The sequence below is a fragment of the Trichechus manatus genome, unplaced genomic scaffold (genome assembly GCF_000243295.1).
Source record: "Trichechus manatus latirostris isolate Lorelei unplaced genomic scaffold, TriManLat1.0 scaffold00048, whole genome shotgun sequence".
Taxonomy (NCBI): Eukaryota; Metazoa; Chordata; class Mammalia; order Sirenia; family Trichechidae; genus Trichechus; species Trichechus manatus.
Window position 1 is genome coordinate 10,139,091 of NW_004443984.1, and position 14,257 is coordinate 10,153,347.

Genomic DNA, 14,257 nt, shown 5'->3' on the forward strand with positions numbered 1-14,257 from the left:
CTCTGGTTTATGTGGCCCATTCTGTCTCTTGGGCCAGTACTTTCCTTGTGTCTTTGGTGTTCTTCATTCTCCTTTACTCCAAGTGGTTGGGACCAGTTGATGCGCCATCCTTCCTTCTAAGAGCATTCTGGTTGTGCTGCTTCAAAGACAGATTTGTTCGTTCAAATGGGATTATAACCACAGATATAGGGTTAGGATTTACAACACATACTTTTGGGGCACACAATTCAGTCCATAACAGCAGCTCAGACACAGAGAGGTCAAGTTACTTTCCCAAGGAGCCGCATCACTCATATCCCCCTTCAGGAATGAAGGACTTATACGCCAGCTGCTGAAGTGCTGCCGGCACAGCCCTGCGCTCTCAGCCCCCTTTGGGCCCTGCCTCAGCTGGACAGAGCCGACTTGCCCAAGGTCTGCCCTTCCATGGTGCTGCCCACATCCAGTAACTGGTTGATGTGGGGATTTAAAGGCCTGGTCCTCTTGCCCCACTTGGGACAGCTCTGAAGTTTCATCCCATCTTGAGAACTCCCCTCAGTCAGCCTGAGGCTTCCATGGAGACTGCACCACAGCTCAGCTGCTCCCTCTGCCCAGTTGGCCTCCTTCCCTCCCTCCCACAGGTGCTGACCCCAAGGGCATGCCATAAAGCCCCCCTGCCCATCTAAATATATATTTTAAAGTTACCATGTTAATATGTTTAATAAGCGTTGGAGTCCATGTATTTTTACAACAATTAAAAAAAAATCCTCTTGCCTAGTAATCTTTATCTCATAGCCACTTCCTGGGGAACCCAGATTTGAACCTGAGCTCTTCAGCACTCCTGTCAGGGCCCTGTCTGCAGAGGTCTTTCCTCTCGGGCTTCAGCAGCAGCAGGCTCTAAGAAACGGCATATGTGGGCTGGCTAGGGTCTGTGGAGCCAGGGCTGAGTGGGCCAGGGGCCAGTCTCCTGAGGTCGCCTCCACCACCAGGGAGCTCTGCCTGTTTCTGGGGTGGCCTGATTCCACCCTGACCTGGTTAGGGTCCCTAAATGGTGCAGAACCTGGCACCGAGAGTCCCAGAGGAGTGTGGTTTGAGGCAGGATGGACCACTGGATTTGGAGATAGATCTGGCTTCTAGGTCCCAACCTTTACCCTGGGCTGGTATGATTGCCTTCTACCTGGCTCCCCTGCTTCATACACCACCACCCCGCCTCCGCCTTCAGCTCGCCCCTCTTGCTGCCACAGCGTGGTAGCTCTAAATCAGAAATCTGGTGGGGACTTTGCCACAGCCCCCTAATGCCACATGTTCCCCTGCATCTGTGTCTCAGCTCACGCGCTTCCTTCTCCCCTGGGGTGACCCCATCCCATCCTCCACCCAGGCACTCCGGTGCCTCCTGTAGGACTCAACTCAAATATCTTCTGTGGACAGAGACCCGATGGTGTACAAGGTGGTTCCGGGGAGTGGATATGATGGGGAGGCAGACTTTTTCTTTACCCACTTCTGCAGTGGCTGACTTTTTCTAACAAGCATGTGCTTGGTGAGTTAAAACAGCAGTGAGTCACCTTCTCTGGGAAGCCTTTTCTAGTTGCTTCCTCTCACCTATACAGGTAGATTTGGGGACTCCCTTTTTGGGATCTTTAGGACTTAATTCCTACTCTGTCTAGTGTAACACGAGGTACTGACTGGGCTCGTTTATTACCTGTGTGTCTGCACCTGGCCGTGAGCATCTTTGTCAGAGACCACATCTTGTTGGTCTGTGATTCCTCACCCCCCGTGCACAGGCCAGGCCCGGGGCAGGTGTCAGCAACTCCCCTTTGCCCTCAGTCTTGTGGTTTATCAGCCTCTTGGGTAGAAGTTTTCAGGGGAAGAAACTAAAATCCATCCTCTAAAATTAGGTTTTTTATTATCTCTCCATTTCATGAATCACACTCATCAAGTTTTCAGCTTCCATTTATTGATTGATCACCTACTGTGTACAGCCGTTCATATATATGTTGTTGTTAGCAGCTGTAGAGTAGGCCCCCAGACTCATAGTGACCCCATACACAGTGGTATGAAATGCTGCCCCCCCTGCACCATCCTCATGATTGGTTGTAGATTGAATCATTGTGATCCGTAGGTTTTCAGTGGCTGATTTTCAAAAGTAGCATGCTAGGCCTCTCTTTCTAGTCTGTCCTAGTCTGGAAGCTCCACTGAAACCTGTTCAGCACCATAGTATCATAGCAGCATGTCCACTGACAGGCAGGTGGTGGCTGTTATGAGGTGCATTGGCGGGAATCAAACCTAGGTCGCCGATGTGGAAGGCGAGAATTCGACCACTGAACCACCACTGCCCCTATTCACATACGTGAACATGTCTGACCTAAACTCCCCACAGCCGTGTGAGGAGCACATTCCACGAAGCCTTATGATCTGAGCTGTGGTTGTCTTTCAGCTCCTTCTGCACAGAGTTTGTGATGGGCCTGGTGAAGTGGCTGGAGTTGTCTGAAACTGTCTTGCCAACCATGACTGCTTTTGCCAGCGGCCTGGGAGGCGAAGGAGCAGACGTGTTTGTTCAGATTCTGTTGAAGGACCCCATCTTAAAGAATGACCCATTGGTCATCACTCAGGTATGTACAAAACCTGGGTTGGGTGGCAGCTACAGAATGGGGGCCTGTGGAGTGGGGAGTTGAGGATGCGGGTAGGCAAGTAGAACAAATTATTTCCTTTCAAAAATCAATCTGAAAATTCCTTCCAGTAGGATGGGGTGGCCTGAAAGATATTTCATCACAATACAGTTTTATGATGATGATAATAGCTAATCTTGAATTATTATTGAATGTTAACTATTTATTTAATTTAATATTTATAGAGTCCTTATTATGTGCTAGTGCCTTTCCAAATACTAACTCATTTAATTCTCAGCAGCTTTATGAGGTGTAGGCAGTATGATCATCCTGTTTTATAGATGGGAAGACTGGACACAGAGAGGTTAAGTAACTTGCCCAAGGTCACACAGCTGATAAGTGGCTCAGCCAAGTTTTGAACCCAAGCAGCCTGACTCCAGAGCCCGTGCTTCTAACCGCTAAACTGTGGCGCCTTTCTGGGAAGCATCAGCTTTACTGTGTGCCCTTGGGCAAGTCACTCACCTGCCCTGTGTGTGGTTAAAGCAGGCAGAAACTTGTGACGTTGGCTGCTGGGGGGCAAATGCATATAGATTTAAAATAGCCCCTTCCCCTCCATCACCTTCTACCTCCTTTCCTGCCTTTATTTCACTACCTGAAACTCTCACATTTTTATTTATTTGCTCACTTGCTTGTTATCTGTCCTACCTCTAGAGTATAGGGCAGAGATTTTTGTCTGTCTTGTTCTCCCACTAAGGAGAAGTCAATAAATATTCGTTGAGTGAGCAGGCTGGTAGCATATCAACTTATTGCTGATTCATCTTGCCTTTTCCCCCCAGGACCTTCTGACCTTCTCACTCAAGGATGGTAAGTTGATTTTCTAAGCTTTGTAAATTATGGGCACCCTCCTTCATCCCTAGCCAGTGAAGCAGGGATAGGTGCCGCCACCCGTATAATCCAGAATGACCTCATCTCAAGATCCTTAACTTAATTACATCTGCCAAGACCCTTTTTCCAAGTAAGGTCTCAGTCACAGGTTCCAGGACACATCTTTTGGAGGGGCCACCATCCCACTCGCTGCACCATCCCGGGGTGTTTTCCATTCAACCACTACACGATCTGCCTCCTGAGCACCCTCCTTCCAACTTCTTCCACCTCCTCTGCCTGGGCTTCCCTATTATTGTGCATGAGACTTCTGATTGTTCCTAAACTCGTGAGAGGTTTGGTCACAAAGCCCTCTGATGTTAATGTGATGGGAAGCAGGAAGAGAGAACACAAAATTGAAAATGGAATCCCGAACAATCTCCAAACCATGTAATAAGAGAAATTTCACCCAACTCCCCGTCGGAACCCTGGCTGATAGCGGGGTGGAGGGCTGAGAAGAGGAGGAAGAGTAGAGTTTTAAGAGAGAGAACGGCACGTGCAGAAGCGTAAGGTGGGAAGGAGCACACAGAAGGAAGGCCAGTGGGGCAGGAGCACAGCAGGCAGGGCCCTGGGCCAGGGAGGCGGCTGTCAGCTGAGCAGGAGGTGAGCAGGATGGGATTCACCTGGGCAGGCTTTAGCAGGCGGCACCATCAGCTTGTTGTTAGGTGCTGTCGAGTTGATTTGTGACTCCTAGCGACCCCGTGTGACAGGGTAGAACTGCTCCGTTAGGTTTTCTAGGCTATAATCTTTACAGAAGCAGATCGCCAGGTCTTTCTCCCACAGAGCCGCTGGGTCGGTTCCACCTGGCAGCCTTTTGGTTAGCAGCTGAGCTCTTAACCACTGCGCCACCAGTGCTCCTCACCATCAGCTAGGAGTGAGAAAACACAGGCCTCGGTGAAGGCAGCAGAGAGACTGGGGGTGAGGGTATGACGCAGGAGTCCTTCTGAGGGACGAGACAGCAGAGTTGCTGAGACCAGATACAGGGAAGAAGAGGAGTCAGTAGTGGCGTCTGAACTCTGGAATCCTGGTTGCCCAATGCCACCTGCAAGAGTGTCGGGTCCTGTCTCAGGACTCTTGGCATTTGCCATCAGTGACTCTTTCATACAAGGTGGTGGTCAGAAACTCTAAAAGAGTAGGAGGCCGGGACTTCCTCAGCAGGTCACGTGAACTGCTTTCTCACACTCGCTTGCCAATAAATGTTCAGGTCAGTGTCTGCAAGGGTAGCAGAGCACGTGGGTCAACTTGTAACCAACCCTTCCCCCACCCATAGGGTTTTCTAGGCTGTAATCTTTACAGGAACTTCTTATAAGACTAATACATTTTCTTCATTATTTAAAAAAATACGACCTGTAAGCCCTTGCTAAGGAGCCCTGGTGGCACAGTGGTTAAGCACTCAGCTGCAAACTGAAAGGTTGTCGGTTCGAGCCCACATGAGAAAGACCTGGCAATCTGCTCCCAAAAGATTATAGCATAGAAAACCCTATGGGGCAGTTCTACTCTGTCACATGGGGTTTCTCTGAGTCGAAAATCGACTCAAGGGCACCTAACAGCAATAACAAGAGCAAGCCTTTGCTACTGAAAGTGTAGTCCATGAACCAGCAGCACTGGCATCCCCTGGGAGCTTGTTAGAAATGCAAAATCTGATGCAGACCTGCTGACTTGGGAGCTGCCTGTTAACAGGATCCTAGGTGACTTACGTGCACATTACGGTTGGAGAAGTGGGCAGGATATTGGACCTTCTCTAAGGTACATCCCCAGAGCGTATGGTTGGACCTACTCTATCCAAACAAAACATTTTAACTTTCCGTATCTTAGAGCTGAATGGAACCTCAAGGGGTGATTGGTTCAGCCCCTGCGTGGCAAGCAACGCATTCGGTAAGGTGCCTGTTTAGCAGCTGAGGCTGAGTGGCTTGCCCTCAGGTAAGTGGTGGAGCTGGTCTAGGAACATTGCTTGGTCTTCAGACTCCCAGTCTTGGCGTTTTCGGCTTGTTCACACCACAGCTCACATATTCAGGGGCTTTGCAATCTAAGGATTTGTCACATATCTTATTACAGAGTGATTGGATCACTTTTTTTTAAACCAAAAGTAAGGGAAGAATAGTATCTGATCCTTCTGGACTCCCTTGGAGGGAGGGGTTGAGTTTGCACAGTGGCCTGAGGTTCAAGTTGCTGGAGAGTAGGGCAGCACCTCAAACCAAAACCCATTGCAGTCGAGTCAATTCCAACTCATAGCAACAGAGTAGAACTGCCCCATAGGGTTTCCAAGGCTGTAATCTTTACAGAAGCGGACTGCCACATCTATCTCCCACAGAGTGGCTGTTGGGTTCAAACCGTTGACCTTTCGGTTAGTAGCAGAGTGCTTAACCACTGCACCACCAGGGCTCCTTAGGGCAGCACCTCAGCAGATAGAATCGAATATTATGAAGCCTTATAATGATAAAGCCACCATTTGTTGAGCATTTACTGTGTGCCAGGCAGGGTGCTAAGGGCTTGGATCAGCATTTATCCTTCTCAGCCCCCTAAGAGGGAGATATGGGGGTTGTTCCCATTTTGCAGACCTGGGACTTTCACAGTCATGAGTGCTTTGTCTGTGTTTGAGGGCTCAACTGTCTTCCTCTTACAGAGATTGATGGGTTGGTGGCATGTAGTAGAGGCGGAAGCTGTCTGTGCTGCTGGGTTTCTTCCTGAATTCGAAGTGGGGTGATTAGTCATGGAAATTCACCCAGGAAATCAACATGAAAAGCTGCATTTCTCAAAACTTCCTAGAAAGTTAACCTTTACTGGAAGTTTAAGAGTCTTAGTCACCGAGCAATGCCACGTGGGCAATTGGGTGGAATTCTTCGGTGCACTCATCATCTTCTTCTCTTTATCCAGTAACAACCCACGAAGCTCTTTGCCCACACAACTGAAAAAAATAAGTCTTTGATATGTTGAAGGTTAAACTGAATCTGAGCTGAGAGGTCGAGGCTGGGGTTTCTTACTTCCGCACTCTTGACATTTGCAGCTCAATAGTTCTCTGTTGTGGGGAAGTGCCCTGTGCATTGTGAGGTGTTTAGCAGCATCTCTGGCCTCTACCCACTAGATGCCAGTAGCACTCCCTGAGTTGTGACAACTAAAAATGTCCCCATACATTGCCCAGTGTCCCCTGGGGGACACAGTTACCCCCAGTTGAGAACCACTGCTCTGTGACCCAAAATTCAGCCATTTCAGATGGGCCAGTTTATGTGCAGCTAGTAGTATTTCTGAGTTATTCTAGTTGCTCTACTAGGCGTTTTGTGTAGATTGAGAATCATTAAAGTCTCTATCAAGTCAGTTTTGACTCGTGGGGACCCCGTGTGTGTCAGAGTAGAACTGTGCTCCATAGGGTTTTCAGTGGCTGATTTTTCAGAAGTAAGCCTTTCTTCCGAGGTGCCTCTGGGTGAACTCGAACCTCTAGCCTTTGGGTTAACAGCTAAGTGCATTAACCATTTGTACCATGGTATGTGATCTGCAGATCAGCTGTTTGAAGTAGGTACTATTATCCCCACTTACAGGGAAGGAAATTAAGGATCAGGAGGCTAAGTAGGTAGCCCAGGGTTACATTTCAAAGTAAGTTTCAAAATTCCATTTAAGGCAAAGCCAGTCCCTGCATGAGCTCGGCCTTGGTGCCTGGAACCTTAAACTGAATCATGACCTTGCGCTCTGTACTCTGAATCTGAAGGGAGGCTTGACTCTAGTCTTTGGAACCCAAGGAGGCGCACACCAGATGAGACATAGCAATCCTTACTGCACACTCCCTCTACTTTCTGATCTGGTCTTTATTACTGAATTGCAAACTGTCTACCTCCCTGATGAATTAGAAACGCTAAGGCCTGAGCTGTTGGTCTTTGGTCGTGGTGACGTTCAAACCTTATCACCTAGTCACTTCATCAGCCTCCTTGAGATTCATCCAGTTTGTTTTCAGTGTTGAAACTGGCTAGTTCTTCCATATTTTTAGTATTTGTTGAAAGCACAGATAAGGACTGAGCCTGTGTGTGCCAGGCTCTGTACTGGGCACTGGGAATAATTCTGATCAGAGCTGACACTGATTGAATGCCTACTGTGTGCCAGGCTAAGTGCTTTACAGGTACCAATTCCTTTAAGCCCCGCAGTGACCCTAGGAGGTTGATGCTATTATTGTCCCCATTTTACAAAAGAGAAAACTGGGGCACAGATAGGTGAAAGCACCTGCCCAAGGTCACACAGCTGGAAAGTGATGGAGCCAGGATTCAAACCCAGGCCGTGTGGTTCCAGAGTCCACTCTCAACTACAGTTCTGCTTCCCAGAGAGAGCTAAATTGAGACTTAGTCCCTGTCTTCCTGGCGCTCACAGCCAGGCACACAGCTCACTTTTATGAGGGTTTAGTGAGGCCAGGAAGAAGACTGGGTACAGTATGTGGTGGGAGCCAGAAGAGGGGTGATCCTACTGGCTTCCAAGGAGTGGAGTTTGAGGAGGGTCTCAGGAGAAGCAGCCCCTCCTCTGTGCACTCGGCTTCAATGACCGCTGGTCCTGAAGTAAGTGTGTCACTACTTTAACACACTTAACTGTGTTCCTCAAATAAGCCATGAGGAAAGAAGACAGGAATCACACCCAGAAGAATCTGAGGAAAGCTACTGCCTCATGAGGGAGTCCGTCCTGAAAGTCCCATCCCTCTCACCTTCTCTCCTTCACAAACAAGAGTAAACACCAGGCATGGTGGCACAGCATTGGAAGTCAGATGTGGTTTCTTATTTGTTTTTATGGAAAAAAATTCACTAAGGGTGACAACAGAGAGAAAAAATAAATATTCTAGAAGAAAATGTGTAATTGGAGAAGTTGGTAAGTTGAGGGGTGATAGTGCAGTGGGCAGGGTAGGCAGTGTCTGAGTGTGGTGTGAGACGTGTGTCCTCGCATCCCAGGGAGAGGACAGAGGAAGATTCTCTTGCCTTGACATGCTAGGGGCCACTCACAGCCTTGCCCAGCTGCCCAGACTCTGAGCATACCTTCTTAGCATTGCTTAGCAGAGAGGATTCGAGGAAATGTGAAAATTCACCGTAACATTATTATTATTGATCACTTTCTGCGTCTTAGGTGCTGGCCAGGCTCCTCATATGCTCTTCTTGTTTCATCCCAACAAAACCAGAACCCACTGCTGTCAAGTCAGTTCCGACTCATAGCGATCCCATAGAGTTTCCAAGGCTGTAAATCTCTGTGGAAGCAGACTGCCACATCTTTCTCCCGCAAAGCCTGTTGGTGATTTTGAACTGCTGGCCTTTCGGTTAGCAGTCGTTCCCTTTAACCACTGCACCACTGGGGCTCCTTAAAAAAGGCATTACTGTCCCCATTTTACAGATGAGGAAACTGAGGCCCAGAGAGGTTAAAAAAATTCAAACCCAGATCTGTGGGACAACAAAGGCTGAAGGTTTTGCTCTGGGCTCCCTTTCTTTGGTCTGGAGGGCAGTCCCCGAAGGGAAAGGAGAGACCACAATCTCTTTCCCGAAGTCTGGGACCCGTGGCAATCCCAGCGAGCACAAGGTCAACCCCAGGCCTTCTATGCCTGCCTCATTCTCAGAGATGGGGCCATTACTGAGAACAGAGGCCAGTTCAGTGCCTCACAACTAAAGGCTGTACTGCCCATCCTCTATGGGGAGGGCCATTTGGAAATGTGGGGTTGTTATCACAATGCCTGGGGTGCTGCTGGCATTTAGTGCCAAGCTCCAGGGCTGCTGTGTGTCCTTCTCTGCCCAGGACAGTGCTGGACAATAAAAATAAGTGCAAAATGCATGCTTTTCTAGTCTCACTGCTCATGGATGGAGCCCAGAGACGTGTGTTCTGGCCCTGATTCGCCATTAACTCATAGGGTGAACCCTAGATGTGCCCCCTTGCTCTTCTTGAGCTAGAGGGACCAATTAGGCTTCAAGGGTTATGGTTCTACCAGCTCCCACAGTATGTGGTTGAGTGTCTAGGGTGGGCATCAGGCTTGCCTGACAGTTCTGGGAGTCTGGCACACGCCTGCCCCCTGGTGGCAGAGCTGAGATTCCTGGGTTTCCCCCCAAAACTTTCCAAAGAAAGGGGCACCAAGATGATGTCATCTTTCTGTGTACTTGTGACCCATAGCCCAGAGCGGTCCCTTGGAGTGTATGTGTACCTCACATAAACCACATGCATAGAAGATAGGAGTCACAGCTGACCATGTGGGATTGTCCCGGAGCCCCAGACTCACTCAAGAGTTAAAGACTTGCCTTTAAAAGACAACCCCAGTGGAATGAGCAGAAACATTGGCATCAGAGAATCCTGGATTGTAATCCAAGCTGCACTGCTCTCTCAGCTGTGTGACTTTGATAAAGTTTCTTAACCTCTCTGCACCTGTTCTTCCCTCATACGCAAAATGGGGCATTTGCACCTATCAGCCTCCCAGGGAGGGAGGATTAGCAATCGCTAATGCAAAGCTCCTCTCTTGATGCCTGGCACTCAGTAGGGGCCCCATGATGCTGGATTCCCTTCCTTGCAGAAGTAGCACCAGGGGTTATCTTGCTCACTTACCTTCCTCCAAGCACAGGCCCTCCCGGACCATCTCAGACCTGGAAGAGCGCTCCTATACGCAGGAGGAGAGCTCGCTAGTGTTTCTCAGAATATGGACCGCCTGCCTCAGAATCACCTGGGGCTTGTTAAAAGTGCAGATTCCTAAGGCCCACCTCAGACCTCATGAATTGAAATCCCTGCATGTGGAGCCAGGGAATCTGGATTCTCACTAGCTCCCCATGTGCCCTTCGTGCTCACTAAAGTATAAAAACCACTGTCCCAAGTGGGTCTCAAGACGCCACTTCACCATATCTGGGGGCTAAGTGCACAGTGATTGCAACTTCTGTTTCCCGGGGTGGGCGGAAGGTGGTTGTTGTGGATTGAATTGTGTCCCCCCAAAACGTGTATCACGTAAGACTGAACGGGCAGCTTCTGTCCGGAGGTGAGATGAGAAGGCAGAGAGGGTTAGGAGCTGGTTGAATGGACATGGGAAATCAGGGGTGAAATGGAGGAGTGTGCTGTCACAGTATAGGGAGAGCAATTAGGGTCACATAACTATGTATAAAGTTTTGTATAAGAGACTAATTTGAAGTGTAAACTTTCACTTAAACTACAACAATAAACAAAAATGTGTATCAGTTTGGCTAGGCCATGATTCCCAGTATTGTGTGATTGTCTATTGTTTTGTCATCTGATGTGATTTTCTGATGTGTTGTAAATTGTACCTCTATGATGTTAAAGAGGGGAGATTAGCTGCAATTATGTTAATGAGGCAAGACTCAATCTACAAGATTAAGTTGTGTCTTACACCAATCTCTTTTGAGATATAAAAGAGAGAAGTGAGCAGAGAGACATGCGGACCTCATACCACCAAGAAAGTAGTGCCAGGAGAAGAGCGCATCCTTTGGACCCAGGGTCCCTGCGCTGAGAAGCTTCTAGTCCAGGGAAAGATTGATGATAAGGACCTTCCTGAAGAGCTGACAGAGAGAGAAAGCCTTCCTCTGGAGCTGATGCCCTGAATTTGGACTTCTAGCAAGCTACGGCAGCTAACCAAAAGGTCAGCAGTTCAAATCCACCAAACGCTCCTTCGGAACCTTATGTGGCAGTTCTACTCTGTCCTGTTGGGTTGCTATAAGTCAGAATCAACTCGATGGCAATGGGTTTGGTTTTTTGTTTGGTTGGTTTTTCAGCCTACTAGGCTGTGACAGAATAAACTTCTGTTTGTTGAAGCCATCCATTTGTGGTATTTCTGCAATAGCAGCACTAGATGACTAAGACAGTGGTGGTGCAGAGGCAGCTGTTGGGCTGTTTCAAGTCCATTTGACCTTAGACTTTTGGAAGTCCCTCCCTGTGAGGGGGAATGGGCACCCTGAGGCTGCCTGTTAGATCTCTGAGCTGGAAGGAACCTCAGGAGGCCGTGTCCTCCAGCCTTGGTCTTCAGGTGGATTTCTGAAGTGTTGAGATCCTACCACCATGGCTAGACAGTCCAGGAAACATCAGAGACTGGCCCAGATTCAGAGGGAGGCCAAGAGGAGGGAGAGGAGGCCAGAAGTAATGGGTGGGCCCAGACGAGATGGGCAGTACTGCTCATGTCCAGAGGACAGGGTTCTGCTGTCCCATGGCCTTGGTCCCCATTTCCTGGTGGGGGTCAACGGCATGACCTCTGCAGCCAGACTGCCCCTTTCACTACTCACCAGCTGAGTGGCCCTGAACAAGTGACCTAAGCTCTCTGTACCTCAGTTTCCTCTTCAGTAGAATTGAGATACCAGTAGCCCCTGCCTCCTCAGGCAGGTGTGAGAATTCAGTAAATCAATACATGTAGAGTGTACAGCACCAAATCTCATCCAGAGTCAGCAGGAGAGAAATGAAGCTTTTAGTATGAATATGAATCATAGGATGTTTCTGCTGAAAGGGGATACACTTCTCATCCAGCATAATTATCCTTTTCTGTTTTGCAGCTGAGACAAGAGAGGGCCATTAACTGATGCACTCATTCATAGAGATATTCCATTCATTCATACAAGTGCTGTTAAACATCTGCTTTGCTTTAGGCATAGGTCTATGTTCTGAGGATGTACAGTGAATTAGGAGCTTATGTTCTAGAAGGGGAGAAAGACAATAAACAAGTAGGCAAATAAAAGAATTAGTTTTAAATGGTGATGAGAAAATAACTCAGGGTAAGGGAATAGATGAGTCCCTGAGTGGCTCAAATGGTTAAGCACTCGACTACTGAAAGGTTGGCAGTTCGGACCCACCCAGAGGTGTCTTGGAAGAAAAGCCTGGTGATCCTCTTCTGAAAGGTCACAGCCTTGAAAACCGTATGGAGCACAGTTCTAATCTGCACAGTGGGGTTGCCATAAGTTGGAATCAACTCCACAGCAGCTGGTTTGGTTTTGGTTTAAGGGAATATAAGCAATGAAAGTGATCAGGGAGGCCTTCTAGGAGGAGGTGGCATTTGAGGAAGGAACTGAGTGATGAGCAAATGTAGAAGTGCTCCAGATACTGTCAAAACTTTGATGTTTAAAAGTAATTCACAGCATTGTAAAGGATGATCCCTTCTAGAAGTATAGCTCAGAGGGTACTGGCAATAGTGAGTAAGCCTCAACTGGAGGTGGGAAGCAGGGGAAGGTCTTTTTTGCTGTTTGGGGATGGGGGCACAGCAGAGAACCCTGGCAGTCAAGAGACAGCTTTAATCAGTTAGTGAGCCAGGACAGCTTAATGGTGTACCTACTGTTTGCCAGGCATTGTCTGGGGAGACAGCAAGGAACAAGGCAAAAATCCCTGCCCTCATGGGACTGATATTCTACTGGGGAGAGCCAGACAATAAGCCTATATACACATACTACAGTGGTAGGGAACAGGGTAATGGGGACAGAGTGACTCGGGGGTGGCTGCTCTAATTCAGGGGTCAATAGCTTCTCTAAGGAGTTGATATTTGAGTTGAGACCCAACTGATGAGAAGAGACCAGCCAGGCAGAGCTCTGGAGGAGGAGCATTCCAGGTAGCAAGAAGAGCAAGTGCAAAGGCTCTGAGGCAGGAATGAGCTTGGCTTCTTGGAGGGGCAGATGATGGTACATGAAGCAGGGACAGGTAGAAAGTGACGTAGGAGAGGGTGGCAGGAAGGAGCCAGATAATGTACAGCCCTGCAGGCTGTGGGAAGAAATGTGGGTTTTATTCTAAGAGCATTGGGGAGCCGTTGGAGAGTTTTAAGCAGGAGAGAGAATACAATTGGATTTATGACTTTAAAGGATCCCTCTGGCTGCTGTGTGGCGAATAGAGTGTGGGGGCAAGAGCAGAAGATGAGAAACCAGGGAGTGGCATGGCTGGTGGCTGAAGAGGGATAGTGGTCATGGTGGCAGTGGAGATGGAGTGAAGTGGACAGACTCAGGATATATTTTGGAGGTGGAGCTGTCTGTGGTAGCTGGTGGATTGGATGTCAGGATTCAGGGAATGAGAAGAGTCAAGAATGATGCCTGGACTTCTGGCCTGAGCCAAGGGTAGATTGGTGTGCCTTTAATGAGACAGGATAGAATAAACAGGCCCTTGAGGAGTGAGTTGGCCACCTGGCAAGTTGACAGCGAAGCCAAGATCAGCGAAGCCCAGTTTCCTGGGTAACCCAGGTCTTTTGCCCTTCCCCCAACACCCACTGCCTTCTGTAAATAGAACATTAGCCCCAAGACCTGCAGACCAGCTCCCACGGTCCTTGAAATGACCCTTACAGGAGGCTGAGGTCACAGAACCCAGTGCCTGAGAAACCTGTGCACCTGACAGCCTGTATTCCAGAAGCTGAATCACCCAGCCCTGACCCATGGAGTGCGTATTAGTGACTAATTGTAGTTGCCACCCATTAATCACTGCCACCAAGGCTTGGCTGATTTCCACAGCTCGATTACCACTGGGCTCAATAGTCTGTGATCCTAGGAGAAGCAGGGAGCTCCTTTGTGTGTGGAGCTTAACTTGACCTAGTAACCCCAGATACAGCATGTGGCTGTCTGCTCCCCAGCACGTAGGCAGTTCATCTAGGAAGGCAGACAAGGGCAGCTGGGCAAACGCTGGCAGACCCATGAGACCTGGGCCCACTCAGAAGATACTCATTAAAAGAAGAAAGAGATCTACTTTACAGAAACTGAAATCTTCAACTTCAGAGTCCACTTTTTGAATGCTAGCCACTACTAGTTTAGTATGATATTATTTCCCAACATTGTAGACTGCCAGCAGAGATGTTCAGTTCTTTA

General features: G+C 48.6%; 1 protein-coding gene across 1 annotated transcript in view; it reads left to right on the top strand.

Annotated features, from left to right (window-relative positions):
- Positions 1-14,257, top strand: part of TMCO4 (transmembrane and coiled-coil domains 4) — a 108,958-nt gene that overhangs the window by 18,021 nt on the left and 76,680 nt on the right. Inside the window, exons 3-4 of the mRNA XM_004377180.2 lie at positions 2,411-2,585; positions 3,419-3,446. Coding sequence (XP_004377237.1) covers positions 2,411-2,585; positions 3,419-3,446 — 203 coding nt within the window. The remainder of the gene's footprint in view (positions 1-2,410; positions 2,586-3,418; positions 3,447-14,257) is intronic.